The sequence below is a fragment of the Hyposmocoma kahamanoa genome, unplaced genomic scaffold (assembly GCF_003589595.1).
Source record: "Hyposmocoma kahamanoa isolate Upper Pololo Valley unplaced genomic scaffold, ASM358959v1 224, whole genome shotgun sequence".
Taxonomy (NCBI): Eukaryota; Metazoa; Arthropoda; class Insecta; order Lepidoptera; family Cosmopterigidae; genus Hyposmocoma; species Hyposmocoma kahamanoa.
The window spans coordinates 2,933,973-2,953,465 of NW_020653743.1; the positions used below are offsets into that span (position 1 = coordinate 2,933,973).

A 19,493-nucleotide genomic window follows, 5' to 3' on the forward strand; every position below is an offset into this window, starting at 1 on the left:
CTGTTTGTACGGTGTCTGGGATGGTTTTTCATATTCCACTTGTGGCTCCGAATTAACAAAGACAGTACTATCGGTTTGAGTGCAGACGTCATTAACCGTAACAGTTACAGATTTTGCGAGCATGTGTTGCTTATACCTTCTATGATTTGACATTCTCAATATTTCTCTAAGTACATTGCGACATAAATAGGTAGCATAATATTTACGTTTAGGCACATATCTGGCAAAATTCATATCAATAAAAACAGAATTTTCAAAATTATTGCAAATAAATCTTAGCTCCTGATTAAGTTTTGTTTCATTCAAATGTTTGTTATAAGGGGTTTCACACACTAGCACATTTGTATTTTTAATTGAATAGAGCCATGACGTGAACAGATATTTCACATCAAATGGGCTTGTATCGTTCTTGAAACCAATTACAATTACATAATCTTCATTTGTCAAAGTATTTATTTCTGATGTACAAGACGAAATCACATTTACGACGTTGGCTCCAGGTTTGCAGAAACAGAAAACATTGTATTTGGTTCCCAACAGTTCTTGTAGTATACGTTGAGTTCCAGTGCCTTGCTCATCGGCCAATATTATCACCCTATTTTTTTGTTGCTCGACCGGTCGTTCTTTATTGTTTATTGTGTTTGGTTTATCATTATCATTATAATTATTAACAATTTCATTATTACTTATTTTCTCCATTGTCTGTTGCTCTATGTCTTGTGAGTAATTTAACTTAGTAGTATGCAGGCTTTTACGTTTCTTTCGCGCCGATGAATGATTTTTTACGGTAGATGTACATATCTTTTTCATGTGCCTAATTTGATTCTCTTGTTTAGAATTTGTTTTTTTTAAATTAAAATTTTCAGACAGTAAGTTCTCTATTTCCTGTTCAGCAGATGCTAAGTCTGACTGCAATTTAAGTATAATATCTTTCATTTCATCTGTGTTGTTAATATTCAGTTCTGGGCAACTTCGTTGTAATATGCAGTTATCATTTTTCTGTTCCTGCGATTCCCCACATGATTCATCACTTGATAAGATGCTAAACGTATTCTCAATTGGTATATTAACATGTACTTTGTCTCTGACGGTTACGAAGTTTTGCGGTGTTGAGGACTGAGGAGACTTAAAAGTTGGAGGGGGTGTGGTCATAGGCGGTGGTGTATGAAAATGGTCATCTTCCTTTTGACCGTGCAAAAGGCACGAGTTGCATTTCCAATTTGCCTTACTTCCCGCGCTCATTAAACAAAATAGCTTGGACGCGTTAGTACAATCAATATGATATTGACCCTTACACACTACGCAGCATAAACATTGCCTGTCATGTATATTTCTTTTGCATTTTGTGCACAACGTTTCCATTTTATACAGATTTTTCTTAATCAAAACTGTACTCCAAAATCTGAATAAGTCCCGTTTATTATTTATTTCAAAGGTGATTTTTTTTTGTAAATCCACGTCAAAAAATAAACAAAAAACAGATTCCTTATTTTTTTAAATAAAAAATAAAAAAATAAAATGTTTGTGTATCACCCGGTCAGGATCGAACGCGCAACCTGGATACTAAAGGCAACCGCAACAGCCATTAGACCAATACGACGCTGCTCGGAGTGGTGAATTTAACCGTGTGTAGGAAGCGCTCTGAGTTTGGATTTCTTTTTATCACGTTTTAAACAGGGTCCAAAGTCCAATTTACCATTTCAAACGTTAAGTACCTACGTAACGGATAAATATTTTTAAAAACTTTAAAATAAACACTGTTTCACTTAATTAATCTTTGCAAATATATACTATTTCATTTAATATTAGCTGTTGTAATAATTTTGTCACAAAATTACACTGATTTTAAGTGTTTTTAAAGTGATACAGTCTTAACACTTTGATATATTATTTTGAGTTATTTACTATATAAAAAAGTTTACAAACACTTGCACATAATATTTACGTACACAATATTGTTTTTAACCAATTGTCTAAGATAATCAACCAATTTTAACAATTTTAAGCAAATCGAACGTAATTCGGATTGTTTACTTCACGGCTCCCTCTGGCGAATCTAGTAGTGTTTAGTTTAAGAGTTGCTCCCTTTTTAAAGAAATAAATTATTATTATTAAACTAAAAATTAATGAGTGTAAAAACTGTAACTACAAAAACCCACCTTTTTTCACATATTTTTAAGAAAAAATTAAAAAAAAAAATTTTTTTGAAAAAGATTTTTTGTTTTTTTTTTCCAGAGCAAAGGAGACTATGAGTGCAATATCTGTAAACTGAGACTGGAAACCGCTGACGAATTGGCCTACCATCAGGCGAATCATCGTAAGTAAGTATCCTGTAAATAATTTTGTTTTTCTACATTATTTAAAATACTAGGTACTAAAATACAGTGCTTCTAAGTGAACTAAGGTCTCAAATGGATAACCTACTGTAGCCTCCTTTCACTCGCTCTGAGTATTACAAAGATTCCGTTACGATTATTTACGGCTGCAAAATTGTAGAACGATCTCCCATTTGAAATCCGAGATTCTAAGTCGCTACCTATTTTCAAAACCGGATTGCGTAAATATCTTCTAGCACGGTCCTAGTCTGCTACGTGTGCATATTTATTAGTAAGTATAACTTTATTTAGATATATTTATTCATACATATATTTATGTAGATATAATGTATCGTTATTTATTAAATATTTGATAAATTACTGTTTTTATTTTATTTATTTATTTTGTGTTTTTTTATGCAATTATTTTTTTTTATTTGCAAAATTGGCACATTACGCCTCCCGCTCCGATTAGCTTTCCTTTACCTCAAAGGTTGTCTGGAAGAGATCGCTCTTAGCGATAAGACCACCTTTGCTCACATTAGTTTTAAGTTGTTTATGTAGAATTGTACAGTTCTTGTGTGTGTGAGAATAAAGTGTTTACTATCTATCTATTTTCTCAATGTCCCTCTTTGATACTCATTTGACTCATTCAGTTGACTTGTAAGAAAGACAACAATGGTTATTTTTACAAAGTCCAAAAACGTGTTTCCGTAGCTTGTAGTGTTATAATCGAAGTAAAGAATATTTTAAAAGAATATGACAAAAATGATAAATCAATTTCTTTTCAGTGGCCTAAAAAGGTACGAAAGAATTAATAATAATCAGACAGACAAATACTCATTTTTAGTTATATAAAAAAGTACACTTTATTTCTGTTAACTTGTTAACGTTAGTTGTTGTTGTTGTGTAATACACAGAAGTTCACACGGAAATCAAAACAACAACAAACAAACAACAATAAAGTACGTTGTTCATAATTCAAATTATTATACATTTCAAATCTAATAATTAATGGACATTCGGAAATCGGTCGATAGGTCGATAACCGACCGTCTCCAGCTACTTGAAATGGGCCTGTAGTCCAATCTGAACTTCGGCAGATGCACTGAATCCATGGCCAAAAATGCAGGCAGGAAGGCATCCTTTCCAAGGTCAGGTGGTACTTCACACCGGGACAGTTGCTTCAGCTGCACCAAGCACAAGTCCGGTCGTGTATGGAGTACTGCTGCCACTTATGGGATGGCTCTGCTAAATACCAACTGGCCACCTTGGTTTCAATCGACAAGCGTGGCAAGAGGCTTATATGTGACTCGAAATTAGTAGAGGCGAAGCTGCAGAGCCTTGAACACCGTCGTAAAGTTGCCTGGTTAATTGCACAAAAAAAGGGAAAAGCGGAATCAATGCTTTTCCCATTCCATCATCAGGGGACTAAACGTGGGCTGGGATTCCACCCCTATGTTGTGGATATTCCCAGGATTCGCATGTATCGCTTCCACATTTAAATGGCGAGCGGCTGGAGAGTGGAATTCCCTACCTGCGGACTTGTTCCCCGAACGCTATAACTTGGACCTTTTCAAGGCGAGAGAGAATAGGCATTATTTAGGTGTGCATGTTACATCGTCGACCTTCATCATCACTTTCCATCAGTTGAGATGGAGGTCAAATGCGCACTCATTTTTTATAAAAAAAAAATAGGTAGATTACCGAGGGACACTGAGAAAATTGAAGTAATGTACATAATTATTTTGTATTTGAATGCTATTTTCATGTATAAAAAAAAATATATTACATTTTTTTTTACACATGTAAATAGTATCCAAATGTGCACGAGAACGAAAGAGACTGAGTGTGTTTGTCTCTAAGCTTGTTTCTTTCTATTATGTTAGCGTTGGATGTGTCTTAACTATACTCTAGCCAAATTTAATGTAGAATATTTAATAACAAAACGTTGCTACGCAACCAATGATGGCATAGGAAAAGAACATTTTTTTCAATTCTCATTATTAAGGCTTTCTCTGCCCACGACCTGCTTCCCTTAATTTGAATTTAAATAGGTAAGTAGGTAATTGGGTTATGTAGAAGTAATACTTATCTGGCCAATTATTATAAAGTTTACAAAATATCTATTGATACGTATGATTTAGGAATAAAAATAAGTGTTTGCATCCTATTAATATTTAGGTAATGTAATTGATAGGTAATGGTAAAAAGAAACAAAATTGTAAGATTTTATTTAAATTAATTTGCTAAATACTATATCATCCAGCATCTATTTCCAATTCTGAACTTTAATTACCACCAGAAGTCGAATGTTTACAATGTCGACCTTCAAATCAAAAAGTTACTCGGGATGACACAGTTTTACAAATAATTAATAACTGGTCATTTTTATATCATTTTTAGGTGATTTGAAACTTCTGTTGAATAATATTCATTATAAACATAGCTTCAAGATTTAGTATTATTCATAATCTAGTCGAATTTCGTAGGAAAACTTTGAAATTGTGGTAACTGTGAAAGTGTCTGAGATGAAAACCCTAAAAATCATATGTTTTCGTTTGTTGACCTTTATTCTACATCGCATTTGGCTCGAGTATAGTTATTATAGAAGTTACTATTTGCATTACAGAAGATTCAAATGTACGATTTGCAACATTATGCGTGCGAACCGCAGCACAGTGCGCGATCACTATACCTCGCATCACTGTAATGGAGCGTATCAGTACTTCTGTCCACAGTGCGCCAAGTGCTTTAAGTAAGTTTACCCTTTTTGTACATAAGCTATGATTATCCGGTACGGTTCACAAATGACATAACATACATACAAAAAAAACCATACCTATTCGAATTGTGAACATCCTTTTTTTGAATTCGTTAACATGCACAGGTACATACATATCGGTGAAGCTATACATGATAAAAAAAAGTAACCTCTTGGAGAGCTGCGGGATAGGTGAGCTCGCAAAGAACCTCGTTTACACTGCCTCTTAGGGATGAGTATCTATCAACAAAACATCGATTATTGACATCGATTATTTTTTTGACAAAACAGTCGACTTATCGTGCCTTAAAAAATCGATTAATCGATTTTCATTGGTCGCATTACTTCATATTCTTGTTGGTGAATTTTTTACAAATTTTATTACGTCAGTTTCATCTCTTACGGTTTACAAACCCTGCTTCTTTGTTTACCTGATTTCTAAAGTAAAAAAAAACTAAGTAGGTGTAGAGAGTGCTAGACAATACTCCGTTAAGTCTAAGCGAATAGTACCAGAGTTTCTAGAATAACCTCGAAAACACAGGTGGCGGCTCAGGCGGCATGCATAAGAACCTCGTAACATAACCCTAATTTGACCTTGACTTGATTGACCTGGCAAAAGCCTTCGATACCGTATCCATCCCCATTCTTGTTCGTAAACTTGAGTTGTTTGGTATTCGTGGTGTTGCGCTTGATTGGTTTGTGAGCTATTTGACGGGACGTTCTCAGTCCACAAGAGTCATTGATCAATCGAGCGATCCTAGATCTATCGAATTTGGGGTGCCACAGGGCAGCGTGCTTGGTCCTACCCTTTTCATTGTCTACATTAACGACATTATTCACTCAAACTTGGACCAGGCAGACATTATTTGCTATGCAGATGACACTGCCATCATCTTCAGTGGTCCGAGCTGGAAATATGTTTATGATCGGGTTGAAAGTGGTATGTCGCGTGTGGCTGCCTGGCTTGGGAACAATCTCCTGACACTCAACTTAACTAAAACTCAATTCCTTTGTTTCTACAAGACTGGTGCATCCGCGCCCACCCATTCTCCTGACATTCCGGTTCACTCTTGTGGACTTGAAGGTAGAGGTCCTTGCAAGTGTCAAAGCATTACCAGGGCGTATAGCGTAAAATATCTTGGCGTATTTATTGACGAGAGGCTCACTTTTGGAGAACACTTGATTGTCACTGCAAAAAGATTACGCAAATTGATATACCTCTTTAAGAATCTGCGTTTGTCAGCGGGACTGGGTCTTTTGAGGATGATATATGTGACGCTTTGCGAATCTGTTATCAGTTATTGTGTTACTGTGTGGGGTGGTGCTGGTAAGGTCAACATGATGATACTTGAAAGGGCCCAACGATCCGTGTTAAAAGTTATGTTGAATAAACCTATTAGATATCCAACTGCCTCTGTGTATAAGGAAAGTGAGGTCCTTTCGGTTCGGGGCCTTTTCTTGCTCCGGGTCATGGTGCACGTACACAAAGGCGTAATTTCTTCGCCACATTATGGTTGTTCCCTTGAAAAAAGACGTTATGGTCTACCGCTCCCCACTATAAATTCTACCTTCGCCAGAAAGTTTCCGAAATTTTTGCATCCCTACATCTACAACAAAATAAACTCTTTGTGTTGCATTAAGTCCTGCTCGATCTCAGAGCTCAGGCACAAAGTCCGGCGTTACTTAGAAACTCTTTCATACTCTGAAATGGAGAATATTTTAAGTATGGTGTGTTAGTGCTGCTGCTGAACCTTGAGCGACAATCCTGGATCCTTATTGATCCCGTGCAGCGGACTGCTACACACACTTACATTTACTTTATTAACACTCACACATACTTACTCACTGACACACTCACACACACTATCGTACACAACAATCATGCACACAGACACACACACACACACGCACACACATATAAACATTTTCAAACAATTGGTTAATACTCTCTTTTATTATATTCCGTTCATGATTTGTGCTACTTTATTCGTGAAATTGGTAACAGGGAAAGTCTGATTACCTGCGAGACAGGCTTAGCCTAGTGCAGGATTCAAGTGTCATTTTTATTTGTACACGATAGTCGCTGCAACAAATTGTGTTTCTTTTATTTTGTGTACTTAATTTAATTTCCATTGTACCTTCACAATTTTGTTGTCTAATAAATAATTTTTTTTTTTTAATTTCCTGCCTTATTTCAAATTACACAAATTACAGCAATATAGTAGTATAGACACTAGTATTGACTATAAATTTTTCAAAGGCGGTGGAGACAGGAAGGAAGAGCTTATGTCAACCATCTTTCTGGTGCCACGGTATATATGCGCGTAAGTCGCATTTTTCGAAAATCGACTAAATAAAATGAACATTTGGATTTGAAAGTGGTTGTTTTTTTCCAAATTTTAACATGTTTGTAAAATATTTTTATGAAATATACTTGGTTTTAATTTTTTTAAATTTTTTTTTTTACCAAAAATCGGTATGTAATCATTGATTATCTGATTAATTGAACCAGATGACATCGATTTAAAAAACATCGATTATTCCGATTAATCGATACCCATCCCTACTGCTTGTCCTCTTTACACGCGGCGGGCCACCAATAACGCCACCATGAAAAACACTTGCGATACACACGCAGGGCGCGTTCCCACTATGTCGTCACGTTTTATTATCGTTGGACGACTGTCGTATCTAGCCTGTCCCCATATCACGACTATTTGACTGTCGTGACTAGCTGTTCTCACTAGATCGTGACGACAATTTATCGTTTCACGACAGCCTCCTTGCCCATCTCTGGCTACGACCCAACGCTACTGCAAAGCGAGCAGAGGGCGCGGGGTACGAGAGGGGAGGGCAGGCCACGACACTGTAAACTGCACGACAATATGTCGTCACGACATAGTGGGAACGCGAACTGTACCTGAAAAAGAACTTAAATCTATTTAGTACCTTCAGTTTTCAACTTACCTCTCGATTAATGTTAACCCACGCTATTGTTTCGCGTGAGCTGGCTGGACACAATGCATTCCTGCGCACCGGCGGCCAGTCGAAACCCGTGTCGCTCTTTAAGTCGTTATCTACGTCCGGACATTGTCGCAGGACACTGCTACCAGACTTACAGTACTCTCCCTATTTTCCAGATAGGTACCGAAGCTGTAGGCATGCTCACTTCCCGTTGTTAATTGCACAACTAATGGTTACAATCGCTTAGCTGTTGACACGAGGGACAGGATGTCGCGAACCCCGTACTTTATAATATTATTTTTTTTATTATTTGCTATGTTTTTATTTTGCTTCCATGTATTGATTATTTATCAGCAGCGTGTCGTGTATTGAATTTTTTATTTGCTTTTCATATAAGTTTTTGTTTTCACTCCTGCATTTTCTCATTTCTTTTAACATTCTTATACAGCCTACATCATCCACTTCGTTTTGGTCAATGATTTCACCAACTTCCCGTTGAGCGAACTCAATAAAACTTGACAAATAGATGTAATGAACACAGCGAAAGCGGTTAAGTTTACTTATAACTTAAATTCTTTCTTTTTTAAATATAAGTGCTTCCTTTTTTTTTAACAGACGCCAAGCATCTCTACGGAAACACATACTTCACGTACATAACAAGAAACGTGTTATGTGCGACTATTGCAATAAGAGTTATTCCGGTACACACGGACTCAAGAACCATTTGATATTGTAAGTGTTGTAGCAGTAAGCACTGTGTTCAAATCCGTAAAGTTACTGTTTCGATTCGTGGTTAAAGCTTATTTGAGAATTATTCAAGCGTGGATGTGATTGAATAGAAGTAGAAATAGAAATTGCAAAGCCACAATATAAAAAAAGGCAAAATGGTCTCATATAATTAAAAACAGAAAAAAACAGCGTTACAACTTTTAAACAACAAGTTATATAATAATATACTGACATGTGTGTGGCTGTGGCGTATGCAAAAGGATCCCATTCACTAAAGTCACAACCAAGACTAGGCTGTGACGCTGGTTTTCAATGCGCCCTAGTTATAATGAGTTACAAGAGCAGTTACAATGAGTTAGTGTTATTGAAATGCGACATAGCTAAGGTCAGAAAATAATATTAGCTCATGGCATTGACTTACAATTATATGGACGTCGGGTCCGCGCTAAAAAGTGTCCACACTTGTAAGGCGCTAAAATCGTATACAGAGCGCCAAACTCCGCTTTAGTCTTCATTTGTTCGACTGACAGCGCGATACTGCGATGACGATTTAAATTTCGAATAGGTTGACTTGGGACATTTTTTTCGTGGTTTTTGTATTAGACCCGTCGTCCATTTATTTGTAAGGCAATGGCTCATGGTCAATACAAGGAAAAAACTGACTACTTGTATTTCATATTAAAGAGGAATTATTTGATATCTACGGCCATTTACATATTTTCAGGCTATTGAACAGCGCCATCTTGATATACGACGGGATTTTTGCCTTTTTTCAGTGTTACGATCTGTAGTCTAGAGAATAACAATCCTCTTGAGTTGGTCCATGCTGCTAGATAGTAGACAATCATAGAAGATACAAGGAAATTGTCTTAGGAACCATTATGTCTTTATTTGTGAAAATGATTTTGGCATTGTAAATTTTTGGTGAAGCGTGAGTTGTCCATAAAAATGAATAAAATTGATGAAAATTTTTGTCAGTGATGATCGACAGTTTCAGGAAGGGATATCGTTTCATTGTGTAAGATGAAAAAATCGGGACACCAGAGGTTTATTTTTATAAAATTCAACCAATTTCTGCTGTCCCAGTTTTTTTATTCCGATACAATGAAGTCATCCTTGAAACTTTAACTGCCTCCGGTGGCCGAACGGTTACCATGCCGGACTGCCACGCAGAGGTCCCAGGTTTGATTCCCGGGCCGGGCGAAATATTTGTATGACCTACATTTATTTCTCTCGTGAGTTTGGGTGTAATTTGTGGTTGTCTATGTGTGTGTCCGTGGCACCCGCGACACAGGGTTTCCCTAGTGCGGGGCTATGTTGAGTGTGTGCGTTATTATTATTATATTATTATTATAACTAAATCTATTTGCATTAAAAGAATTAATCAAATTTATTCATTTTGTATGAAAAAGTATTTATTGAACTTTTAACAACTTTGGCTGTCCCGATTTTTTTCGTCACGTTCAATGAAATTCATAAAACTGAGTCGATCAGCACTAAAAAAAATTTTTTGATCAATTTTATTAATTCTTATGGAAAACTAACGCTTGACCAAAAAATTGACTCTACCGCTACTAAAAACTGGAAAAGAGTAATATGATTTGTATACCACAGGAGACATCCAACCGAAGTATCAGCGACAAAAAGACCCAAGAACTTCATCTGCAAAGAATGCGGAATGGCTTTCCTATCTCCTTCCCATCTGAGGATACACAGTGTGAAACATTCTAGCGCGAGGAATTTTTACTGCGTCGAGTGCGATAAGTAAGAATAGTAATAATTATAGTTCCACTGCTGAGCCCCGTTGTGAAAAAAATTCAATATCCGAGATTGATAATTAATTGGCCGCGCCATTAATCAAAGCCTGGGCGTTTGCTCTTCTCTGGATATACTCGGTCCCTCTCGTTTTATCTTGCAAGAAAACCTGTCACGCGGGTCTTGCGTTATAATGATAGAAAGTAATGCTCGGCTCCATTGACTTACAATTATATGGACGTCGGGTCCGCGCTAAAAAGTGTCCGAACTTATAGGGCGTTAAAATCGTATACAGAGCGTCATTCACGCTTTAGTCTTCGTTTGTTCGACTGACAGCGAAGCAAGCAAAATTAGACAGTACTGCGATGACATTACAATTTAAATTCAACGTTTTAGCTTTTTCATATTCCTTTACATGTCACTACGTTTAAATAGGTTGACTTGGGCCATTTTGTTCGTGGTTTTTGTATAGGCCCGTCGTCCATATAATTGTAAGTCAATGCTCGGCCCACCTAAATTTATTGTAGAAGGGTTACCTATGAGTAGTCCGAAATGATATTTTCCAGAAATAACTTTTGCTCGAATTGTCATAACCGCAAAAGTAATTATGAGAGGAAAATGTTTTTTCTTTTAAACCTAACCAAACCTAATCGTGACTTGCCGATAAACATCCAACATATCCTGAAAGAACAACGGTTTCATTATAATTTAGTCTTCGGTTTAATGCAAATTCGAACAGACGTTATTCCGGGAAAAAAATTCGAGTTTGTGACAGGAAAAGAAGGAAGAATGCAACAGGCCCAAAAGGGCCTGTATTCGTATGTAATATATTGCTGCTTTATAAGCAGTTTAAGTTTACATGATTGAAGAATCTTTTCTCCTCGATGGGAGTGACGAAGGAACAAAGCAAAGTAATAATGACGAAGAAAATAATTAGAGACCAATTTAAATTTGAAAAGTAAGTCGTTAGGAACCAGAGAAAAGGGTGATAAAACGGTGGGACGACAATGGAAGAGGTCGCATCGTCACAAACCTTATATCGATGACGCCATTTTGGATCCACTATGGGTCTTTTAGTTGCTATTGAAGCCTTCGGTGTAACGAGGGCATATCACGTAAAAATGAGATTCGAGAAAATTGAAAATAAAGTTTTAATGTGTTATATTTTTTAATATAAATTTTTTTGTCCTTTATTATTTATATACTCCATTTATTTATGCTCTAATTCAGCTAAAAGATTCAGGTGCTATTATTATTTTAAAACAATTAGACATTTTTTTTTTCCTTTGTGTTATCCGCCCTTGTTGCACCAAACCGATAAATTAATGGGTCGTTCGATTCATTATTCGTTTTTACGGAAATAATAATTTTAGATACTTACGCGAATCAGAATTAAAAAAAAAATGAAACGTATTTTTAATCATACATTAAATTCGCTGCATTGAAGTGAATCTTCAGAATCATCTTCAGCAGCTTGAGAATGAAATCGCTCGTTTACATTAAAATATTTTTTTAAGTGTAAAGCGTTACTTAGTCCGAAATTCAAACACACATTTACAATTATGCAATAAAGGCGAAGCGCCACCTTGTAATTGAATGAAACTTACGCCATCTAGAAGGGATAGACTCACCTCGAGTGAGTTTTTGTTACAAGATACTAGATGGTGCTTTAAATGTTTTATTTTATAATATCAATAGACGGGACGAACAAGTCGTGCGCCTGATGGTAAGCTACACGCCTGTCCATAACAGTTGCAATGCCACTCAGAGCTTTAAATCACAAAGATCGGAGAACAATGCCACTGCGCCCGTCATCTGAGACATAAGTTGATAAGTCCCATGTGCCTGTAATTTCACCAGCTTCCTTCATAATGCAATACCATAAACGGGCTTCTGGGTGCTGAACGCCCTTGAATGCTTTTCAAATAGTTGGCTACCAATCTACGTTGAAAATTCGGGCTCTCTCTTATCGTCCTGCACTGAATGCCATTTGCGAGAGATCCCCATATTGGATTGGACATAATATGACTTAACAAATTAATTAAGATTAACGCTGTAATTTAATTTTCAGGAGTTTCAAGACGTCCGTTGCATTGAAGCAGCATTTGAAGATAGCTGTGCCTCACGTCAATTATTTAGAATTACCGTAAGTAGTTGTAAACTTACCAGTATTTATTTTTGTATTATATTAAGTGACGGGACGACTAAGTCATGTGCCCGTTGAAAGCGACACGCCCACGGAAGAAAAAAACTATAGTTATGAAAAATATTTTATGAATATGACCAACTTCGACAGTCCCGATTATTTTGTTCCGTACAATGAAATGATCCCTTTATGAAACTGAGTCACTGAATACTAAAAAAAAATTTCACCAAGTCTACCTTGACCAAAAAATTGACTATGCCAAAATTGTTTTCACGAGAAAAAAAGACTTAATGGTTCCTAAGACAGTTTCCTTGTATCTTCTATGGTTTCATATTTCCCTATACTGTCCCATTAAAAAAAAAAACTAATTAATATTCTTTTCCTTTTTCAGTATACAATGTGATCAATGCGAGAAAAGGTTCAGCTGCCGACGAGGCCTGGACTCTCACGCCAATCGGGTCCATTTCAACATAAAGCCATTCCAATGTGACCAATGTGACAAGGTAACATTTAGTTTCTGCCGGCTTTACACCTTTTCCAGGAGTTGTAAACCTTTTTCGACATTGAAATTTCCATCACCATGGTTTCTTTCACCATAAACTGGAGGCTTCTGGTCCACCAGTCTATCAGTCGCTCGGCGAGTTATGGAACGATCTATTCTCCGAGTTTGTCTGAAAGATAAGATTTTAAGACTGCCGTCCGTTAACTAAACTGTGGCTAAGTGACAAAATATTTGTTTGAGACATAAAAATCCGTAACCCAGTTTTGAAAATTGAACATGTTAACCAATTTTAACTGTTTTTAAATAGTACATTGTACAATAAGTGCATAAAACGCGTCATTTTGCCCGAGACGAGCAGGCGAGGGTGGATACTTAAGTCGAGGGTAAAATAGGTTTCATGAACGACTGTATACAATCTGCTTTTCACTTCGATTGCGAGGAAATTAAACAGCAATATTACAAATGATCGATTATTTAATTAAAATTGAATGTAAAATTACTACAATTAGACATATTTAATGTGATGGTTTTCCCTGGCATATTCAGTGTATTACTTTGTATTTTATTATGAACTTGAGGTGCCTTTATTTTATAAAGTTCTAGAGTGCGTGGCTGTTGGCGCAGGCGTCATTGCCTCGGTCTTAAACGACGGTTTTATTGTGTGCACTAGAGCATAAAATCCTATTTTATGCAGCCTACACTCAGCATAAATACGAACTTTAAGAGCATAAGAACTGAAAAGATAATTTTGAGCTCTATCTCTTGCTATTTAAGACGGATATTTGACCATTTGTCACTTAGCCGCCTTTTAGTTAGTGGATGGCAGAAGAGTCTAGACTACCTGTAGGGCTAGCACGATAGGGAGCGATTAGTACGAGATAAAGATTCCGCCTTTTATGTCTCTTTCGCGCATTTCGCGCCTTATCGTGATAGCCCTGTTGAAATGGCTTTGGTTCATTTCGCATAACATTGGAAGTGTCGAATCAATCAATAAGGAAAAAATATATAGTATAATTGAGAATATAGACTTAGTACTATACTATGTGAAAACACGATTCTTAAACATTTTCACGGTGGAAAAATCCCTCGAAAGTTTACAAGAAAACCCCTGTATTCAATAGGTACTTTATATATACCAATGATTTTTTTAATATCAACTGCACCCTATAGAACACGTATAGTATATATGGGCGCGCTTACAAACGCCATCTATGTTCCTTTAGATAAACTGTTTGCAAGAAGGCGTGTTTATGCAAACAGGGCGCTGTCGTCTATCGTAGTGTGAAATGATAAGATCTCATTTAATTAAAACGATTATAATTTCTAAAATAATGCGCAAAATCCTAATAGTAAAATTGTTAAATAATAAGTTTGTAATATTGTTATTCTTAACAAGCTTTAATTTTAAAATGAATCGTTAACAAAAACGTAAAGACATTGTATTGACGTAAAATCGGCTCCGCAAATCAGAGGTCGGCCAAAAAGATTGGTAATAATTGTGTTGATGTTTTTCCGCGCTTTTTTTTATAACAACCGCGATTATTACCTCGGCTCTGTAACTGAATTGCATTAATTTTTGTTAATATTAACGTAAGTGTCCGTTTCGGAATAGGTTTAAGTTAAAGTGCAGTTTCATGTATCTCGTGATGTCTGAGCCTCATGACGATGACGACTTACAATGGCCGGATGGTTCCGCGCCGACATATACGATATACGTTTTTCAAAAGGCTTTAATTTGGTATGTAACAAAATAAATTCTGAAATAAAGCCCGTGTCCCTGTCGCTCGACCCAAGCAAAATAAACCGTATTAGTACGGGAAACATTTAAATTGGATCTGAGGTAGTACCGACTCTTAAATGAGGCTATTCGATAGAGAACCAATATCATCGACATAGGTGGTAGAATAAGCAAGCTGAAGTGGCAGTGGACTGGCTATTTCCTTTGAAGAATCGACAACCGATAGGGAAAGCGAGGTCTTGAGTGGAGACCATGCATCGAGTATATAACCAGAAATAGAGACGAAATAAGGGCCATATATTCCTGGTAACACATTAGCGATACAGCTCTTATAAATATCAACTCCCGTTTGCACTGAAATATAGACAGGCCAACTACTGACCTGTGCGTACGTCTCCGTATATTCCATAAAATATTCTGTATTTACTGTAATAAAGATAATATCCCTAACAATGTCGTGCTGTTCTATACGGTGGTGTGGGAAAAACAGCAGAACATCTAATTACAAAACAAACGGAATCACATTTCACCGGTAATTAAATCTTAACTGGTCGATTTGATGTGAAACAGTTGACAACACCCGCCAATTGTTTGGAACTCGGAGCCAATCTAGCCAATCGGAGCGCAGTTGTCACAGTAATGATATGGCAGAATAGTTTTCAAGCAAATTAAATGACATTTCGTCTCTATTTCTGGCTATATACTGATGAGACCATGGCTCGGCAAACGTAGTGTCCGACCAGATGGAGTGACAATCTGTGAAAAGATGCTGACAGCATATGGATGCGATAAGCTGACGAGAGAAGCAGAGCAGACACACACATAGAACACCACAAATTACACCCAAACTCACTATATACATTGTTGTTAATAAGACACAACAATTCTCTTGTGGAGTCGAAGCTTCAAAATCTCGACCATCGCAGAAAAGTAGCCTGCTTGTCGGTTTTCTATGGGATGTATTTCGAGGAGTGTGCTCAGGATTTTTTAAATTTAGTTCCAACCTCACCGTTCCTCCTTCGGTCGACTAGAAGGTCCGGGTCACTCCGTTCTTATGTCGTTGATATTCCACCTATGCGTTTTGCTTCCTCCTTTCTAATGCGTACGGCAAAGGAATGGAATGCTCTATCTGTGTTTCCCGAAAAGTACAATTTGGGGCTATTCAAGGCTAGAGTGAATAGGCATTTTTTAGGCAAACGCGTCGGTTACATCGTCTCTTAACATTAGGTGAGATTGTGGCCAAGCGTGTGTCTCACCTGTCTCACAATCTCACCTGATGTTAAGAGACGATGTAACCGACGCGTTTATATATATGTAACCGTTTGGCCACAGACGCAGTTATAAATCAGAAACGCACATTGGGAGAGGCCTATGTTCAGTAGTGGATTGCGATAGGCTGTTGATGATTTAAATATTTCATATTCGTTGCTTTAATTCATAGAATTAATGTGCTTCAAAGAAAATCCTATTTGAGTTAAATCCTATCCATATTTTTTTTTTATATCAAGTCATCAATATCGAGTGACGGGACGTACAAGTCGTGCGCCTGATTGTAAGCTACACGCCTGCCCAAACGGTTGCAGTGCCACTCAGAGCTTTAAGTCGCAAAGATCTGAGGGGCACTGCCACTGCGCCCGTCACTCTAAGACATAAGTTGACAATTCCCATGTGCCTGTAATTTCGTCAGCATCTTTACCAGTCAAAACCGGAACGCAGTAATGCTCACACTACTGATTGGCTGCAGAAATAGGTAAGGTGGCAGTACTTCCCAATTTCTGCCGCCAAAGACGACCTCTTGGAGGAACTCTTTCACAAGGAGCTCTACTTCTACTAATATTTTTCGGGATGTAGAAGATTTATAATGCCAACAATGATATTGGAAAACTTTTGAGATTTTTGATTGAAGAGTTTTACCACAGCTGGATAGAGGAAAAAATAAAGACCATCGTAGACATTTATTTCAAAAATGTTATGATATTCTAGGCTTCGATAACCCCTATTACATTCTTTAAAGACAGATGCCGACTAGCTGAGGGCCGGGCGATTTGGGGGAGGCCTATGTCCAGCTGTGTACTGCGATATGATTGCTTCTATACATCCACAAATAAACTGAAATATTAACATAAAAACTAAAGCTAATCTTCCCCAGACATACACAAATAAATGGAGCCTTGTAGAACATAAGCGGTTCATACATGAGGGGGAGAAACGACAATACAAGTTCCCCTGCACGATGTGTGACAAAGTATTTGACGTGAGTACAAACTTATGTTCTCAGGCGTACACTCGATTGGATTCGTTGACTATGCATAAGAAGAAGATTCATGAAGGATATACCCTGCCACGCAAGTTCCCCTGCCCAATGTGCGATAAGATCTTTGATGTAAGTATGAACTTATGTTAAGCTCCCGTAAACGATCAAATAATTTGTCATATTTATCCTTCAAATTTGTGTGCCTTATTCCAGCGTGACCATGGTCGAGTTTTTGAAATTTGACTAGCCAGAAAAAAAGTCGTTTATTTATTTTATTATTACATTACGTGTATGATTTTTTCTACGTAAATGTACATATCAATGAAAATAATTGAATATCCAATATCTTCTAAAGAAAGGAGCGACTAATTTTAAAATTTTACGACTAGAACTGACTAATTCACGACTTTTGCTGGGTGCAATTAGATCTAAGCTAGGAGCTGTGGTTCTCGACATTCAAAAATGGTGCCGCCGGAATAAGCTTATTTCAGCGTGGACAGTAAAACACCTTAATAACTTCAAAACGGCGTAACGACTAAATCTAGTTTTTTACGACGTGAACCGACTAAATCACGACTTTTTTTAGTGTAATCAGATCTAAGATCTTAGATAGGTGACAACACCTAGCTTAGATCTGATTTTTCACTGGAATAAGTTTATTACAGCGTGGACTTTAAAACACCCTTATAACTTTTGAACGGCGGACCGATTAAATAGCGACTTTTTTCTGGCTAGCCAAATTTCAAAAACTGGACCATGGTCACGCAGAATAAGGCACACTTCAAACTTCACGGTTTCTTTAAACAATGTCACAAACGATCAAATAAAGCATCAAACAAGTTTGAAAAACCTTAACCTAACCACGTTTTTTTATTGTTTCTTTAAATAGCAAGAATTTAGTTAATAATAGCGTTATAAATGAGTCACGTTAGTTTTTTAACCGACTTCAAAAAAGGAGGAGATACTCAATTCGGCTGTATTTTTTTGTTTATGTTTCGTGATTAGTCCGGTATTTGTGAACCGATTTTGATGATTCCTTTTTGTTGGAAAGAGGGTACTGCAGTATTGGACCCATTTAAATTTGAAGAAAATATTCCGCCTCTAAGGGTGGCAAACTGGGGGATGAATCCGGTTCCGCGCACTTTTCAGTAACCGACTTCAATAAATCTTGGCAAATAGATCTAATTCATCTTCTTGCGCGGTTATTCACTACCTAAATGATTATCACTAATTTCAGGCTTCTTACCACGGTGTGACTTCTTTTCATTTTTCCCAATATTTCGGAACGGTTGCACGCTCCATTGTCACGGGTTGACTGGACGGCGGCAGATGACAGCTTTAAGAGTAGACATATCTGTCTACCCTCTTGCTGTCGACGACTACTACCTTCATTGCGAAATAAAAAAAAGTCATACCGTGGTTCTTACCACTACGCTTCTTAGCCTGAAACTAATTATGTATTTGCATATGAATATTTTTTCTACGAGTAAATTAAAGTAATGAAACCCAACTAATATACTTATATGTATATTTTGTTTACAATTCATGACAACAAACTCAATTGAAAACCAAACAAACCCTACAAAACAAAAGATCACAGAGATGGAATAGAAATGTCCGTGATTGGTCAAGTACCACTTATATTTTAACCAATCAGGAACCAGTAGAGCGTTTAAATAGCGTCCTATTTGCTATTTTACATTGTTTTTGAATAGTTTTTTTTTGCCGAATGGTTAAGCCTTTGTACATGTTATATAACATTTTGAGATATTATCTAATAAAATAATTTGAATTTTAATAATTTCACAATCATAGCGACGTTATTCTGTTCAGGAACACAGCGACGCGATTAAGGAGACCCATTTTAATTAGCAAAAATACGACGTTCTTTTTTGAAATTCGTTGTAATGAATTTTTTCAGTTCTATCATAGACAATAGAATTTTGGTTCAGAACTAAAAAGGACGATTTTATGATATGGTTTACGAAATTATTATTAAAATACAGGAGTAGGAAAATAAATAAATATCGTGGTAGTAAAACTAGAAATGTTTTTTTTTCTGTTCATAGCGAAACGCCATACTTAAAAGCCACATCAGAACACACACGGGCGAGCGGCCATATCAATGCAGTAAATGCCCAGCGACGTTCAGCCAAGCAGGCATTTTAGGCACTCATATGAAACTCATACATCTCAAGCTTACGAGGGACGGTCGACCCCGGGCTTCGAATAGCACTATTAATGTTGAATAGTTTGTAAGTTATTGTAATAAAAAAATGTGTGGGAACTTTTATTGTATTTTTTTAATAAAGGATAGTTTGTTATT

The 19,493-nt window shown here is 36.8% G+C and overlaps 1 protein-coding gene across 1 annotated transcript; it reads left to right on the forward strand.

Annotated features, from left to right (window-relative positions):
- Positions 1-2,238: 2,238 nt before the first annotated feature.
- On the forward strand, positions 2,239-19,419 carry LOC113228260 (zinc finger protein 77-like). Its single transcript, XM_026461525.1, has 8 exons — positions 2,239-2,321; positions 4,948-5,073; positions 8,659-8,775; positions 10,387-10,536; positions 12,599-12,673; positions 13,065-13,176; positions 17,192-17,296; positions 19,237-19,419. Exons 2-8 carry the CDS (start codon positions 4,976-4,978, stop codon positions 19,417-19,419), a joined length of 840 nt encoding a protein of 279 aa, XP_026317310.1. The 5' UTR covers positions 2,239-2,321; positions 4,948-4,975.
- The last annotated feature ends 74 nt before the right edge of the window (positions 19,420-19,493 follow it).